The sequence below is a fragment of the Pholis gunnellus genome (assembly GCF_910591455.1).
Source record: "Pholis gunnellus genome assembly, chromosome: 21".
Classification (NCBI taxonomy): Eukaryota; Metazoa; Chordata; class Actinopteri; order Perciformes; family Pholidae; genus Pholis; species Pholis gunnellus.
Genome location: NC_136548.1, coordinates 8,557,870 through 8,576,090, shown reverse-complemented (window position 1 = coordinate 8,576,090; position 18,221 = coordinate 8,557,870). Strand labels below are relative to the sequence as shown.

Here is an 18,221-nt window from a genome sequence, read left to right as displayed (position 1 = left end):
GAGGCTCCTGGCTGCTTTTATCTTTAACCTAATTTGAAGCTGAAGTTCATACAACAAACTGTATAACCATACTAGCTGCCCGACCCTCTGCTAGGTGGACAGATGTATTTGTTCATTCCTCCTTTCACTGATCTATTTAATATCATCATCAACCATTGTTTATTTAAGGAAAAAATTGACTGAGCATTAAGGTCGTTAGCAATACCCTGAAACCACATTTATATGTGCATGTCTGAGCGTGTGTGTGTGTGTGTGCAGACATTTGTTCTATAGTGTTTCACTGCCACACACACGTTGCTTTAGATTGCTCAGTGAAATTCTTAATTTTTCGTTGCCCATGGCTGTCTCATGTTTATATTCATGCAGTCTTTTTCTTGCTCACGAGTTCAATCATGACGGCTGTTGCTATCAGCTCCCGCACGCATGTTGCTTGTTATTTTGTTTTTGTGGGGCAGCGGAGCTTTCAGGTTATGGCTGCAGTCGGTGGGTGCGTGTATGGAGCGGCGTGCTGCAGGTATTGTGCTTTTATGTGTGTGCCTTAACACTCTGCAAGACTGTCTGCACCGCAGGGCTTGCTTTCAAACCCAAAAGAAATGTTTTTATTTTGCTGCTGCAGTCTTTATGTGGAAGATCATACGAATTGACATTTAAAAGAAAAGATAAATAAGTTGGTTAAAGTGCAAAGTTTTTAATTGTGTATAGCCTACCCTACGCATTTGTAAACCTTGGATATTGCTCGGGTCCTGTACCGTAGTACTGAAAATAAAGTGTGACACTGTACATTCTGTCCTTGGATGTGTGCTGACAAAAGGAAGAATTCTCTAATTGCTTTCTGCCGTTCAGACCTTGTCATCTCTCGCTTTGCTCTGCTGCAGTAACAACAGATGAATAGCTCCACTTGAATGTCGTGTTTCGCAACACGAATAGATACAATTCCAGAGAAGATGAATGTAAAATGTTGAGTCATGCTCAACGTTTCAGTCCAGCTCCACGTTAAAGGCGAGCAGCTGCAATATCCCTTTTTTTCCCTCCTTGCTCCTTTGGGTCTCCTTCTCTCGAGCCAACAGCTCCTTCAGCTTCCTCGTGTGCTTCAGGACACCAGCAGGTGCCAAAACACCATGTTTTTCCTCGTAGCCCCATGTGAGCCCCAGGCTGTCTACCTGCTCTAACGCCTTACATTTGAGACAATCCAAGTCCTCCAGCAGCATCTCATAACAGCAGTCTGCTGTGTCACCATGTCCCACTCAACTTAGGAAGCAGTGTGTTGTAGAGGTTTTAGTGTTGATATACGATGTATGATTTTGTCACTTAAAAATACCTGGGATCTCATTTATGCTGAAATATCAACAAATTATTGAGGAACAGAGTGTGTTGCTGTTTCAACAAGAGCGCATGGTTGTAAAGACAAGTGTGTGTGTGTGTGTATGTGTGTGTGTGTGTGTGTGTGTGTGTGTGTGTTTAAGACCCTTATTTAGAGAAAGCAAGTGTTTGTCATGTGTCTTGCATATTGGTTGTTGCCGTCATCCAACTCTATTTTCTGTTTGCTGTTGTGGAAAACCATCTTATTTTTTTTTTATAAATATCTTAATTGGATTTGTTTTGTTTATTTTTATGGGGACAGAAACAGACGCACAAAATATTCACTGAGCAGAACAATGCCACAAATCATAGCATTTAATTGGCAATGCTTGTCCCCAGATGGTCTTTTATAAAAACAAATACATAAGCAGTGCAATAAAATAAGGATGATGATAAAAGTAAGTACCATCAAATAATAAGCCCCCCCTCCCAGACTATATACCTGATTGTTCTATCTAATTTAGATTTAAAATTATTGAAATTATGAAGCTGTTTGTCTGAATTCGCAGGCCAGTGGGACTGTGGTTGTCCTGAGCATCTTTTATTTTCCCTGTGTCACCTTAAGTTCTTAAGACACATTAGACTCATAAACCTGCAAACATGTCACTAAAAGAAAAGGTGTTTTTAATATCATTATTTTCTTTGGATAATCAGCATCTAACTTCAGACAAAAACAATAATTGGACCGACATATGAAGTCTATAATAAGTTCCCTCAATTATTTATTGTATTTATCGTTATACAAAATAGGATGCATAGTTGCATCGTTTCAGCTGCTAATACTTCGATACTACTTCAGTATATTATCAGAATACTTCTTCCTCCGCTGTCCCTTAGTAAATAAAAGGTTAATATAAAATGCACCTCAGTAACTAACCTGTAAACCCTGAGAGGTTTCACTTTAAGAACCTGTGGGCTGGCTCGCCGACCTATGGAGCCTATGGTTTGAATTATGCAGGAGCATTTCCTCCCCCTCATGTCCAGGAGCCTATAAACAGAATCTACCGTTTACTGTAATACACTGACCAGCCAGTGTTGCATATTACTAGCCTCACGCAGCTTATTGGTGTCCTCAGTCAGGGGAAGGAAGAGACACATATGGCCTGATGTCGTTTGTGGCCTGTTGGGAAATTGTAATGGAAATGTGATAAATGGCCGCATGTCAGTATAACCTCATTGTTGCAAGCTAGCTGATGTTGTCATTACTTAAAAGCGCCATGCCAAGTTCCATGTAATGTTTAATCCTTCAGCAGTTGATTAATGTTGTTCTGATATCAGGGAGGACGGCGGCGGTGTTGGCTTTCCTGCTGCGGCCATGAGGCTGGCTTTATCTTGGGCCTTAATTTAGACGAATGATCAATTCTGCATCCTCTCAAGCTAATAAAAGCTCATTCAGTCTCTAAACGACTGGAGCACTTCAGGCTTATTTTTTGCGTGTGTTACACTACCTGTCCCATGTTCCTGTTGTACAACTGACTGGTGCTTTATAAAGGCACACTGCACATATAGGCAGGGTAAATATCATTATACGTGCTGCTAGTGAATAGAGGGCCTTGGTGTGTGGCCAAGAGTGACTTTGTCCATCATCCATTTTTGCTGATGTTTGATGTTTGGTCGAGGCACACAAGCTGCAAGTATGTCTATTATATGGAAATCCCTAAAGCCTAGAAATACAGCTTTCTACAAGATTAATAAATTAAATTGAGTAATTACTACTACTTTGATGTTAGATTTCCAATTTTTATTTACTGTTCTTTGTTGATTATTTGTCCTCTGTTCATTTGTTTGTGTGATGAAGTAGAAAGGTATTATACGACTAAGTGTTTAAAAGAAACATTTAAAAAAATCAAAAAAATACACCTTGAGTGCAGTGTAAACATTAGTTTTTGACTTTGGTGAAGTAGTATCTTGACTCAAGAAAGTTACTGCCTACGGGGAGACGTTTGGATTTGTTTTGGAAAATGGGAAGTTTTTGTTGGAGCAAAGTTCAGTCAGATACACAGAACCTGATAAGTGAGGGCAGAACGGAGAGAGGAAGCATCAGAGAACAGCGGTGCTGGATGAATTACTCCCGCTGCCTAATGGGTGAGACTCTGACTCTCAGACTTTGTCTTTCTGGTACACTGGTTTGACCGGCTCGAGGTGAATCCGTTTGTTTTTTTTAGGCCCGTCAGAGCTGTGTAGTTGTCCTTGTGTTGCCATTGCTTGCTGAATACCAATTATCTCTTGCTTGCTCACTCTTTGAAGGCCTGTTGGTGGAGTGTGTCGCTGTGAGTGACACGTGCAACATTGTCGGTAGACGAGGTCAGATTTCTGTCTTTTTAGCCGACCTCAGCTGCAGACCGCTATATGGGTACAAACCCTGATGTTGCGTACCGCGCCGAAGAGTCTGATCCTGTGTTTCTGGTGTACTCCCCTGGTGCTGAGCTGAACTGAGCACTGAGGAGGCAGGGTGACCTTGGTGCGTTGCAGAGGCTGCCAGCGTGATTATGGTAATTCCCAACCCCCCCACCATCCCACCCCACAGTCAACTCTTCCGAGGTGACACCGATCTCACTTCCTCCACAACCCCCCCCCCCCCCCTGCAGCCCCGCTGATAACAACACTGAGGGAGATGAATATTTCTACTGTAATGCAGCCTAATTGAAGGTAGCCCATTGTGTGGCGCGAGCCCACGGTGTTTACGGGTCTCCATTTGCATCGACTGTGTGAAGCCTATCCAGGACGGCAATATTTGTCGCAGACACTCGGTTAGATTCAGGAGGACTCTATTTCTCTGCTCCGTTTAAATTACATTTACTTTGGTGTTTAGTTTCTCCAATAAAGAAGCACATCACACTCGCTGTATAGCCACTGCCGTGGCTTCATAACGTTGAGCACAGGAAGTGATTTCATGCTCTCTTTCATTGGGATGTAGAATTTGAGTCCAATATCAAGTCCCAAGGTCAGCTATTGTGCTTGTTAGCTGAAAGGCAGTCGTGAGTGATAACCGCTTTGGTCGTGACAGGAATACAGCTCTTCTTACAGAAACACAACTCCGGGAGCACAGTTTGCACGTACGCTCACTAATTTCCAAATTGTGTCTCTTTGCTTCTTCAGTTAAAGGCATGCTTATATGCCCACACACACTCACCCAGATCAGATATGATTATACTTTTCCACTAACGGCTGGTGCTGCGCTCCGCGTCTCTCGGCAGCTCGGCGGATGTGACTTGCGGAGACTATTGATTTTCCCTGATGCCCCCTGGGCTCTGGGGTAGCATAAATATTATCATATTTTTTCCCCATGTGGCAAATTTAGACAGGGCAGAAAACTGTTAAATAAACCAAATCAATCTCTACGGAAACCAAGGGCAAGGTGTGTTTACAGTGGCCATGTTGGCACACTGTGAAAATGATGAATTGTATTCGTTCCTCCAGGCCAGAGCTTGGCATCGATGACGCTGATTGTTTTCATGTTCCCTTTTTTTGTGTATATATATACATGAGGGGTCCTGGTTAATATTGTTTCTCTTCCCTGCTCCTCTGCTTTGACTGCAGTGCGTGAGCTCTGTAGTGTTTTAACCCCTTAAATGATGCCGGTTTGGATGCCCCTCCACATCTTGATACTAAACATAAGTACAATTTGCAAGACTTCCATCTTTGCGTTCACATCATCTAAAGGGTTTGCTTCCCTACCGCCTGCGCTCCAGCAGGGCACGAGGAGATGGATGGAGATGTTAGATTGGATGAGGACCGATTGCAAGTCGTGCTTCTCCACTTTAAGGAAAGCGCCAGCGACGCAGATGATATTTCCCTTATCGCTTTCTGCCTGGATCACACAGACGAGTCCGTCTCCTTCCCAGGTAGAAAATGTCTTTAATAGAGCTCCCCTGGTCTGACAGTACTATTATAGTTGAAATGAGGCTTTGAAATGGATGCGACTCTATTAAATGACATTTGAAAAGATGAGCTTTTCAAATGGACTGTAAAATAGACAAAAGACCATGTGACAGATGGTTCTGCCTCCTGTTGAGTCACCCTGACATTTGCTTATTTGTACTCCAGTCACCTGCATACAGTGTCTGCTCATATACCAAAAGCAAAAGAAAACCTTCTTGACGCACGAAAACGAGAAAGCAATTAGTTGCTACAGAATTAATATAAAATTATTTTGATAATCAATACATCATTGAAGTCATTTATACAACACAAATGTGTGTGAGAGAAGATGAGAGAGAGAGAGAGAAGGCGGGTATGACGCACAACAAAGGTCCCATAGCTAGAATCGCACCCAAGACATTGTGGTGATATGATGTGCTGTAACCACTGGGCTACCAAGGCGCTCCTTGATTAGCTAAATTAATAGAATCTAGAGCCCTATTTATCTTGTAATTGAGCAGCAGTGTATTTAAAAAAGAACTAAAAATGTTTAGTTATGATGACATGCTTGCTCTCTTAGTATGCGTTCTGTGTCACCTTTCCTCGCGCACTCACTCCTCCACTCTTTCCATCCGTCTCCCTCACTTCTTATTTGTGCTTAGTAAATAAATCTGATCAGGCATTTCCCCAGTTTATTAGCCAACAGAGGCAGCCCTGTGATTGCAGGGGTGCTGACTACAGCACATCTCTGTGCCGGGCTGTGAGATTTAATGCATACGGGAGGCAAGTGCACACAAATACTGCGACTTGAATCTTAAAGGCAACAATCCCATCGTATCAACGGGCTGAGGTTTCCCTTCCTGATGCTGTCCTGTGAGCGTTTCACTTTACTGTTAAAAAGACAAAATGGTAATCATGATGGAATCTACTGAATCTTTTCTTACAAATTATTTCATGTCTTATAATGAAACATGACAAAATAAATGTAAGTGGTTTATCCTCGTAGCTTATACCAACAGACTAAATAAATGAGAAAATAACCCCACAGCGGTGGGTTGACAGATTTGCTTGTATGAAATACTGACTCAATCACCTGAATAAATAAACACACAGTGTCCTTTAATTGTCCTCTCCTGAGTAATTTATTGGCTGACCAACCAAGAAATGCAAATCAATGAATATTAATGTTCTCAGACATCCATCTGGTAGACATGTTTACAAATGAAGTGTTAGGTGATATGTAGTTTTGCTTCCCCGATTACTGTCTTAACTCCTGACTAAATATGTTTTCATTATGGTGTCTGTGGGTTAAAGCCGCACTAATTCATGTTTTTATATTAACGATGGGTCTGATGACTATATGTAGCCCAGCGTTAAAAGTATCACACGTAGAGATGAACCCACGGAGAAATATCACCTGACTCTGCAGTTCCCTACAGCTCTACCGAGCTTTACATCTTATTGTTTTGGTTCGGTCCCACCGCTCTCACCAGCTTCAATCACGAGCGGGCAGCTCTTTTTAGCAAAAAAAGCTTGCAATAAACTGATGAACATAGTTGAGCACTTAGCAGTTAAAGAGCCAAATATTTCCCTCAGGAGTTGATGAAAACCAAACAGAACTAAAGAAAACGAGTGAATATTGGATTTACATTTGCTGGGCTGCCTGAAGCACATCTCCAAATGAATACTGATGTTTTTTTGTATCAGCTAGATGTGTAAATAGTAAACTGCTTAAAATATCTACCATATCAACTGAGTATATGTCCATGTTTACAGCTTGTTATGCTGCCTCCAAAAAAATCAATAAATGCAGGTTTAACTTGTGGGTATGTATTTTACACAAAGCAGTGAATGCATTCCAAGACAAGTTCTGAATTTAATAAACATGCAATGTGCCTAAGTTGATCTAATATATTCAATATATTAAACCATACGTTTCCTAAGTGTAGTCCTATAAACATCTTTTCGACAAAATGTGATCATTAGAAATCAGCCACATTTCTCCAGGGCCTCTTGATAGAGAGCAGATAGTCTCAGTAATCACAGTTGATAGCTGCCCACGCATACAAACTATAGAAAGCACGCAGTGAAAAGGTCTGTAAGTGTTTGTGCAGAGGCATATTTTCCCAAGGATTAGAGGATTTTTTTTTTTTATTGCGACACTTACTTTGCTCTAGCGCAGCCTCCACTGGAGTGGCTACAGAGAGGCGCAGCCTCAGGCACTGTCAAGCCCCGGCCATGGATCAGCTTACCATCCCTTGTTTGCACCTTATCCCCGAGAGACTGAAAATACAAAGTTGACCCATAGCTTAAGGGCAGCCTGGAGTAACAGTAATGATGTAGCAAGTTTAGTTTGACAGAGAGGCTCAGTTCTCGGAGCTGCATTGGGGGATTATACTGCGGTAGATCATAGCCCTGAGTGTGGGGTTGACTTATACTCCGCACAAAGTACATAATTTTCACTGTCTACACTGCCGTGCACTTTGAGGATGTTGATGACGACTTCAGGATGGCAACAATAAATAATCTGTGCGTGAGATGGAATGTGTCAGCTCTGCGCTAAAATAATCGCACAACTTCGCGTCTCAGCCACTGCTGAGTGCGAGAATCCTAAATCTTAAAATCCCCCTAAGCAGGAGAGCCCACATGACAGGAGTGTTTAATATTCATACTGTATATGGGAGCCTCTCACCAAAGCACAGCGAGCAGGAGGCGAGAGCCGTTTGTTTCCTCCCCGTGGAGCCCGGCTCTTCCTCTGCGCCGGAGGTCTCAGGTTGTCTTCTCCTCTTCTTCACCCACAGATGGTTGTGTCACATCCCTGAACAAGTGTCTCCAATGAAGAGGGGATCCTGGCTGGTGTTAACTGTCATGTTAGAAACCGAACGGCTTAAAAGACTCTTAAAGCTGCTTTAGTTAACACATCTAATCAACACATTTGAATCAAGTTACAATGTGTAATGTGGAGGGGGTTGATGGTCGAGGGTATCCCCCGAGTCTGCAGTTCCCCTCAGCAATGAGCTTTAACTTATTGATTTCAACCCTTTAGTTTTAGTGTTGCAGCCAACAATTTTGCTCTCAAAGCATCGTTTTCAGCTGCACATGGCAACTGTTTTTCGACAAAAGAAGCTCTAAAAGCTCACTACAAATGGCAGCCAAACAAACCTCTTCTACAGGTAGTGATTAGCTGGTATCTTCCCCAAGAGTTGGTGGAGAGACGGACGAAGCTAAAACAAGAGTGAATATTGGACATCAACATCCTCAGGTGGCCAGAATGTGTATGTAGACTAGTGTCTATAAGGTGTTTATAAGGTGATAATAAGTCAGTGTTATAGAAGAAGTACAGTATCATTCTGCCTCCACAATCTTTTATAAACATAGGAGATGTTGAGAAAATATTTATTTTTTACTCAACACTTCAATATATACTGGAAGATGTTAACTTTTTTTTATCGTTCTCTTTATTATTCACTTTGTTAAAGCAGGAAAATAAATTAATTAATTCGTAAAACTTAATTGTACTGAATTAAGAGCAACAAAAGACAAAATTAACTCACAAAACTCTCGACATATCGCTCATATTCTATCAATATTTCATCAATATATCTCCCAGCTCCACTGCTCTGAAGTAGTAAAGGAACCGAAACAAATTGTGAAGCTCCAGAAAGGACTAAAAAAAGACCAACTCAGATGTTGATGCTGCTCCAAATTTAAATTCTCCTTCACTTTGAAGAGATCGGAGACCACATATGCTACACTGTGTAATTGCAATTTTGTGGAACCTCTAAAAATGGAGCACTGTAAATCTCCTCAAATCTTCAGCTGAAGCGCCAACCTTCATATGCCCCATAAATCCATGTAAAATAGCCCATAGGCGTCGGAGCGGCGCGAGATGAATGACTCTGATTACCATCTGTCTTTCCATGATCATCACTGCCACCACGGGCTGACGAGGCGTTCGTTAAGACGATGTTTACTCTGTGCGGCCCCACACACACACACACACACACACGCACGCATGCACATAATGTGAATGTTACAACATGCATTATAGATCCGAGATCACAACTCCAGCAAACCCCAACTGTGATTAAAAAGAGACTGTTTTGTTTTATCAGTCCTCTCCGCTTCCCTTATCAGCTCATTTGCATAATTAATAGTGGCTGACGCTGTCCTCACGAGCAACTGCAACTGGGATTTTTCCTGCTTGGAATGCTGTCCTACTTCGTAGTGTCACTGCAGCCTGGTGGATGCACCGTGCTGCATTCGGGATTTTGTAGCTTCGCACACTTTTAAACACACACTGACTGCTGAAAACAGCTGCTGTTCTGCATTCTGTGTGGTCCATTTTTGTCTTTTGTTTGAGGGTATTTTTTGTTATTCTCATTAAAAAGTGGACATGCGTTACACTGAGATACACAACAATGGACATGGCAAAACGTTTCCTCCTTCTACCTTCGAGAATGCACACACAGCAATGTGCAGACCAGAGTGAGCGCCAACACTGGTCTGTCACAATGCAGTCACGTCCCACAACTCTTCAGTCATCTTGCCTTGACCAGGGAGGCAGTCATGTGACCTATAGACCACCATAGATAGTACCAATATGAGTTATACCATCAGCATCCTTTTTAAATAATATATACTATTTACAAAAAAGAAAATGTACAATATTCCAACAATCTTTTCAGAATATTCTTTAGCAAATACAATCTTTCATCTTAACCCGTCAACGGGTAAGAAAAGTTGAATGTAGTGATGCACCGACCCGACGTTTTCAGTCCCGATACCGGTACCTAAACGAGTACCGACACAACACCCGTTTTTGATTCATCATTTATTAGTCCATTACAAAAAGATTTAGCAGTTTGAATGATGAACATTGCTGGGCATTTATGCGCACTAAAAAGACATTTTCGTGAGAAATGCAAGTGAGTTTAGATACCCCCTGAAATTTTGCAATTGAGGCTTTCAGGGGGTCTCAAGTGTCAATCAACGTATTTCACATTGAGGGAACCTCTGAAAGATAAAAAAAATAGTTAATATTCAATATTTTCACCCATCAATGGGTTTTGATGAAACACTAACGATAAATAACATTTTTCTGCGTCAGTCCCTGAAAATTGAAGAGCAAAAAGCATTGTAAACTTTGCACTGACATTCAATATTCGTACCTGATTAAATCTGTGGTAGAAGAGGCTGTTTGAAACCTCTTAAGGAAAGAATGAGTTTTCAAATGGCCTTACTCCTTCAAATAGTATGAAAGGCAGACGCAATGTAATCAACCGGAGCAATTGAAAACAACGTGTGTAAGTGCTCACACCAAGAAAGTAAAGGACAAGACTTCAACATCAAATAACTGCTTGAAAAGGATTATTGTTCATACATAACTATTAATTAACAGGGATGCAGTTATAATATACTGTAAGTGTGCAATCACTTTACATTACAGTGTTATAATGTTCATGTTGTCGTCACTGCCACGACCGCTACTGCACTTTTCGTATTCTAACTTTTTAAACAGCACATTTGGCTTCTGTCCATTTCCACATATCCCAGATTGCATTTTGCTCATGAACATAACCCGAATAATCTTTAGAGCACACAAAATTGGAAATGACCCTCTTCAGTGAGGTTCGCTGTGTTCTCCTGACCTCACTTTGATCAGAGATCATTTTTAGATGGACTTTTTTAATTGCAGCATCCTGAAGGAAAATCCAATTAGGAAATATTCCATTTCAGTTCTTTACCATTTTAATATAATTAGTCAGCTGCAGCTTTAGCAGACGGCTCCTCTGCAGGAACCTCCTTAATAACACAGAGCACGTGGATGTGAGTGTGTTGTGTATTCTGGATGTCAATTTAAAGGGCATGTGAGGGTGATTTTTACTCAGAAACTTTTATAGAAATGCTCCTCGGACGGTGACTTGAGCTGCTGCGTGATGAGTAATCTGACTCCCTTTTTGCCCCTCTGCTGTCCTTTGCTCTTTCTCTCTTCCTAACCACACACACACACACACACACACACACACACACACACACTGCGTTGCTACTCTCCCTCTCTTACATTTACGCTCCTAATGTCACTCTCTCTCTGTCTCTGTGTCTCTCTGCAGGCTCGCTGACGGTGTCCATCACCGACATGCGTGCTCCAGTGGTGGGCGGCTCCGGAGGGGTCTACGCTCTGTGCTCAGCACATCTGGCCAACGTCGTCATGGTAACTGTCATCATCATTGCCTCCATTGTTGCGTTTGAAAGCAGTTTCCAGCGGTGCCGAAATGTCAGAGCCATCCACATGGCGTGAGATGGACACCCACCACACTATAGCTACTATGCTCTCTCTCTCTCTCTCTCCCTCCCTCCCTCCCTCCCTTTCTTCTTCTTCTTCTTCTTCTTCTTCTTCGTCTTCGTCTTCGTCTTCGTCTTCGTCGTCGTCGTCGTCGTCTTCTGCTGACAATAGATGTTTGTTGCAGGTTTTCTCTTGATACATCAATTTGATGTATGTATTTTCAGCTTTTGGAAATGTGCCATTGAATATTCCATGTGACCTCTTTGAACTTGTTGAGTAGCTTAATCCACCACAACATGTTTTCACTGTGCTTGTCATTTGTATGGATGAATCTAAAGTGAACTGGCTTTACGGACGCTTCCGTTAATTATTGAGACTGTGTTTATTTACGTCCACTGAACACACAAGTAGTGGATTCCCTTGATGCTGCTCGAGAGCTTTTTTCTCAGTATTTATTTGTTTACGTCAAAAGGTTTGTATGTGAAATGCCTTCCACATTCTCTCCAGCTCTCGAGGCGGTGTTACATCTGACGAATCACTTTAACTAACGTTGCCGTTCACCGTGGGCAGCAGAGCTGCCAGCAGGGATAGAAATCAAAGTGCACCGACAGGCCTTCAGCAAAGACTCTTCTGACTGTGTGCTCTAAGCAGCTAACAGATAGTTTATTTGGTCTTTTTCGCTTGATGCCTGTTTGTAGCTGGGAAATCCTTCAAGGCGCGTCTTAGTTCTGCTGTGATGAGTTTGTGTTTTTGAAGGAAATCTTGAAACCTTGTCCAGTCTCGTCCTAGTAAACTCCCAGCCATCTCCCATCAACCATCATCATCCGTTTCACTCAACAGACATTTTCAAGCGTCGCTGTGAGCATGACGACCCAGAAGTCATGCAGCTCCAGCTAAAACATATTGGAACCATGTAGTGCACAAAGTCAGCTGTTTTGGTTTTTATATTTGTGTCTTCTAATCAACAAGCACTCTTTCTTCGAGTCTCTGAATGATCCCCTGCACCTCACACACACACACACACACACACACACACACGCACACGTATGCAGATTACCTCAGCAAGTCTCCATTTCAATGTCGGCAGTGTGATAACAAGTCTAACAGACTAAAGGGATTGGCTGTTGTTTGGTTTAAGATCGCCCTTCTCCTCATGTCACGTCAAAGCAAATTGCCTCCCATCAGAGAGCAACATCACCACATAACACCCAGCTCAGACTTCCTCCTCTGCACCACTACGTTGACCTCTCCCCTCCATGATATTAATCATTTATTGGTGGAAATATATAATCTATATATCCTCGCTTGCTTTTAAAAATATGGTCGCGGCAGGTTTTATTTATATTCTCCCGTCTTTAATTTTGCATTTATTTTTGCACTGTGAGAGAGGAGAAACACTGGGTGCTATGCTAAGAACTTAAGGAGGGATGGGATTGGTACAATGTTTCATCCTAGGGAGCAAATGTGTTATTCTAAATTAGGATGCCATTGTTCTTTCCCCCCGGAGAATCACAACGGCTATTTATTGGCCCATTTTCCCCGTCTGTTAAATTATCTTAGCCCTAATTAATGGAGTGCCACTAGGCTGGAACCAGTAAGTGGAGAGCAGCCAGGTGTATAATCGCGTCTGTGTGTAGTGTAAGTGCTGCCTCCTCTCTCATATGGATCTTGGTTGTGTCTCTTTCAGGTCTAAATATGTCCAGAGGATGGAAACTGACGCATTTATTTTGCTAATGCACTCGTATATTTGTCATGGTTGTTTTGTGTCGTGATTGTTTATGCTGACGAGACACTTTTCGCTCCGTGTTGCAGAACTGGGCCGGGATGCGTTGTCCATACAAGCTGCTCCGCATGATCCTGGCGCTAGTCTGCAGTAAGTTGTCCAGATTTACTCTCAAAGCCCTGCACTTGTGTTCTCACTGTTGCTTTCTATGTTGAATGATGGCTCTATCATGGAATTGCGATTGTGCATAACCCTATTTTTAGCATATTTAATGTCTTCACACCTGTTCACAATACAAATGTCTCAGCAACAGACGTGCTACTCAAGCTGTATTTGTTAATTGCGCAGGGTGAGAGGCTCCACGATTAGACGTGTTGCTTTGTTTTCAAAGCATTTGAGTCGTACCACTCGTCCCTTTTCTCTCCACGAGGGCCGATACACTGTGACTTTCATTAGTGAGCAATATGTTCCATCCATCTGTCCCGAGCCTGACGCCCCCAAACTGAGAGAGCAGCGAGTCTCTGCTGCAATGTTTATTTCCTCCTCAGTGTTTTACGAACAGGGAATTCAGCTTTTCTCAATAAAATGTGACACATCGTTTTTGTGAGTACTGTTAGGACTGAATTAACATTTGCTCTGGTTTTATACTAGAAGTGTTGAGTATTTTTTTTCAGCTAGGACTCTGGGAGAACAGCAAATAACATTTGAAAGCAATTTTTTAAGTAAAGATCCATATAAATCCTCTTGTGAGCTTTCTTTGTGTGCAGAAGTAGACTTTGATAAAACACCTACTTCACTACACAGTATAGCTCAACTTTAGGCAATTATATAAAGTCAACACTGACCTAGGCCCTTTATATGTGGTTTTACAAATGACTTCTTTTCTTAGAAGGATGATGAAAAATAAAGTGTAAGTTACAGGGAAAGCCAGATAAACCCATCTAAAAGTTGCACACTAGTGAAGCCAGAAAACACAGTATTTAACTCTGACTTTATGACAGGGATTTGGCTTTTGGAATCTCAAAGATACTTAAGATACGTAGATACGTAGATTTTCTTTCCTTCGGACATAGCCAGGCCAACTGTTTCTAACTGTTTCCAGTCTATTTGTTAAGCTAAGCTAACCAGCTGCTGTAGCGACATATTTACCGTGCAGACATGAGTTATTTTAAGCCGTGATAGAATAACAGGACGGCGGTGTGGTCTGATGTCCTCACAGCAACAACCATTAGCAGATACTAAGGAGGTTCTGTCTTTCATCTCTCCTCTCTCCTCCGCAGTGAGCTCAGAGGTGGGTCGTGCAGTCTGGCTTCGCTTCTCACCGCCGCTGCCCTCCTCGGGGCCCCAGCCCAGCTTCATGGCACACCTATCGGGGGCCGTGGTCGGTATCAGCATGGGGCTTTTGATTCTGCGCAGCTACGAGGAGAGTCTGCAGAAGCAGTGCTCCTGGTGGGTCATCGTCTTCTCCTTTATCACCTTTATCCTCTTCGCCATCTTCTGGAACATCTTTGCATACGAGCTGCTGGGGGTGCAGATACCACCTCCTCCCTGATGAAGGCCCCCCCACCCCCCACAGGCCCTCCTCCACATACACACTGACCCCAACCCTGCTCCAAACAACGGTTCCCCCTTTGACCATAGTTAGCATTTCCTGTCAAGTTAGCCCAAAATGAAATGATATGAAATCATTCAAAACTAAAATTGACCAAGAATCCTTTTTTACAGATACTTTGCAAATCAAAGAAATATGTCTCTTTTATTAAAGAGGGATTACAGTAGCAACAAGTACAAGTGAAAGTCCCTCAGATCCATTTTAAAGAGCATTATATCTTTTTATATATACGTTGAAAACTCATCCACATTACCAGCACGAAACGTTTTTCATCAACCGCTTCTTTAACTGCCTCTTTCATTTACGGAAGGAAGAATCTGTGTTTGATTGCCTGTGGTGAAAAGGAAAGGGAATTAAAGGGAGGAAAGGAATGTGTGTGCTTCGGCGGTGACGATGCTGACCACACGCTACGAGAAATGTTCCGTCTTTGAAGGTCAGAGATCAGCATCAGCTGCAGCAACGCCCCCTACACTTTGCTTGTAGCACTTAAGCAGAGTTCATGGCTGAGTCTGAGACCTTTGGCTGTGCTACAAATCAGAGCTGCAACTGCTTTTAATGAAGAACTAAAGGAGAATTTCAGGAAGAGCACATTTATTTCTGGGGGCAGCAATCAAAAAATACAAAAGCACCAATGAAGTATGATTGCTGATATGAATATTTATATTCACAGCCCTGCTGCAACTCACAGGGACTGTGACTTTTTGCTGAATTGCTGACACACTGATTCAAAACAAAAAAAACAACTAACAGAACGTTTTCTTCAAATTGAGCTGCTAAGCAGGATCTCCTGCCCGATTATAAAACATCAGTCAAAATTCTTTGCAGCGCAAATGGCTTTCCCAGAGCAGTTGTAGGAAGAATGGAGTAAAACGTTTTATGTGGATTCTGTCATCTTCAAGGAGGCATCACCGTCATTTTCATTTCATGGGGTCTTATTTAGACATCTGTTTTTTTTGTAATGTTATTTCCAAGACATAATACCAACACTGTGGATACGGACTCATAGTTCACACAACATAGACAAGACGTGAAGAGGGGAAATGAAAGCGAGCGGACAGGAGAGAAAAGAAAAGGTACATCATGAGTAAGGGATCGCTGAAGTTCCCTGGATGGTCAACACTTAAGAGAGTGAACTCCTCTTGTTGCTGTTTCAAACTAACCACCAACTTGCTAGGCGCACCGTGTAAAATATGCCATGTCATGCTCCGTGGCTCTCAGCGAGACAAACACACACACACACGCACACACACACACACACACACACACACAAGCATACTGGCCTCTGCCTGTTCTCGCTCTGACAGACTGAACTGGGGAGGGCAAGGATGTGTCATCGCCTGACCTCTGACCTTTGTGTCCCAAAGGGCATTGGGGTCTCTATTTCGGGCCCAGTCTATACCTCAGTTTCTCATTCTTAGGGACTGTATACTTTTGTAAAGGAATGTACCTATAAAGAAGAAAAAAAAGTGTTATTAAGTTGTCCCCGTTTTTCATTTGATAGTGGATGTGTATAATGTATGTTCATAACCAAGAGTATATTTATTTGTATTTTTTTCCTCTTTGAGAGGGAAGAGAGAAACGTTTCAAATGGTGCAAAATTAATGCTATGATTGTTGTTCTTCTGATAACTCCTGTACGGCTTTGATCCTCTGAAAAATAGTCTATGTGGCAGAATCCCCTGGTTTGTCAGATGACCACCGATGACTCGAGCTTGATTTTATAAATCTTTAGTGCTTTACAAAAATAAGCCATAGAAAGAACTGATTGGAGAGGGTAAAAGAAGAGGAAGAGGTTTGTTGGTAGCTACAGTGCAACTTTGTTCTTCAGTGTGATCAAACATCATTTCTTCATTGTGAATATTTAACAGGTGAGGTGGAAGGAGACAAACTGTGCCAGTACGAGCCTGTGAAACTCTGGACTGTTTGAGATATTTTCATGTAGCGAGACTCATTTCACAACTTGTTTGTAGTCGTTGCAGCTTAATTGTGCAAGTGCCCACATCTCCGAACTCTCCCCGCGCAGAAGCCTCGCTGCAGCTCTTCTTTTGCAAATAGCAAATTATGGACGACGCTTCTGTCCTACTTTTTATCTCCAGAGTGATTCAAGCTTTTTTGGAGAGCTGAGGCGAGGATAGCAATTACACTTACTCATGCTACGTTCCGTTTTTCAGTCTTTCAATCAATAATTCATTTGAATGTCCACTGGCTGCCTGGGGCGAAAAATGTAATGCATTTGCCAATTTTGATAGTTGGTCATAAATACGGTCCTCCGCATTTGTTTCCACATGAAACTGTCAGAAGTAACAGAAGACTCCGTGTTAAATGAGGAAATCCGTATGAAATAGCCATTTTCAGATGCATTAAAAACAGACAAGATCAGCCAATACGTGGTCGTAATGGATCTTTGAGAGAAACCCTTGTGCATACTTGGAAATATTATTGCTTGGTATAGCAAAGATGCATCGCTGAATAATGCATACATGCCCTGTTGGCCTATAATGAAGATGAAGAGGATGCCTGAGAGGAGGTTAATGTGCCTCTTTACTTGAAGATTCATAGTGAAAAGGGCTAGTGAATAGCTGTTTTTGTAGAACACATTAACTGTGAATATTACCCCTCCTGGAAGTACATGCAGGATGAAAATCTAAGGCTTGTGAATTCTTGTTGCCCCGAAAAAGATACTCGACTATGTACTACTCCTCATACAAGGTGTTTGGTTTATTATGTTTATTAAATATCTTCTGAAAAAAGCACACAATAGCATCATAAACAGGAGAGAAAATGAGCAGTGTGTGTATCTTAAATTACCAAGTGCATGGGGCTATACTTTTCAGGAGTAGCTTGTGTGTCTCTCTCCTAAAATATGCCGCCGCCTGTCTGATAAAAGCCTCCTCCTGCTCTCAGACAGCATCTTAAAGGAAATGAGTGATTGAGGCCTGACTCGCATCATCTGGCTTGACAGTATGTGTCGGTTTATGGTTTGTGAGGGATGGCGGGACAGCGGAAACAACAGTGTCGGCACTCTTCATAAAACCTCGGCAGCGTACGTGCCACGTGTCACAACACCCCCGGTGTCAGGATGATGCATGGCTGCTGCGGGGATACACCGGAGCCCAAGGCTAGGACGTAAACAGGATATCTTCCTTCAATAAGTGGATCTGACAGGCTGCATGATGTTAATTTAATTGCCGCCTTTTGAGTGACACGTTTGTTTTCAACAGTATAAGAAAGGCACGGGGAGAGATTGGCATGAGCTGAATGGGAGCAGACTATCGATAACATGTGATCCATCACTTTGTGTGATCCACACGCCTCCCCTCTTGATTGGTTTCCATACAGCCATGACTGCGATACGAGGTGATGTTAAAGGGTCAGCGCCAA

At 42.3% G+C, this 18,221-nt stretch overlaps 1 protein-coding gene across 2 annotated transcripts in view; it reads left to right on the top strand.

Annotated features, from left to right (window-relative positions):
* rhbdl1 (rhomboid, veinlet-like 1) overlaps positions 1-14,781 on the top strand; it is a gene marked incomplete at both ends in the record, with an annotated part of 32,771 nt that extends 17,990 nt beyond the window's left edge. For both annotated transcript variants that reach the window (XM_079183073.1, XM_079183072.1), the window contains 3 exons: positions 11,334-11,434; positions 13,319-13,379; positions 14,510-14,781. In XM_079183073.1, the coding sequence (XP_079039199.1) occupies positions 11,334-11,434; positions 13,319-13,379; positions 14,510-14,781 (434 nt within the window). The remainder of the gene's footprint in view (positions 1-11,333; positions 11,435-13,318; positions 13,380-14,509) is intronic.
* Between the last annotated feature and the right edge of the window lie 3,440 nt (positions 14,782-18,221).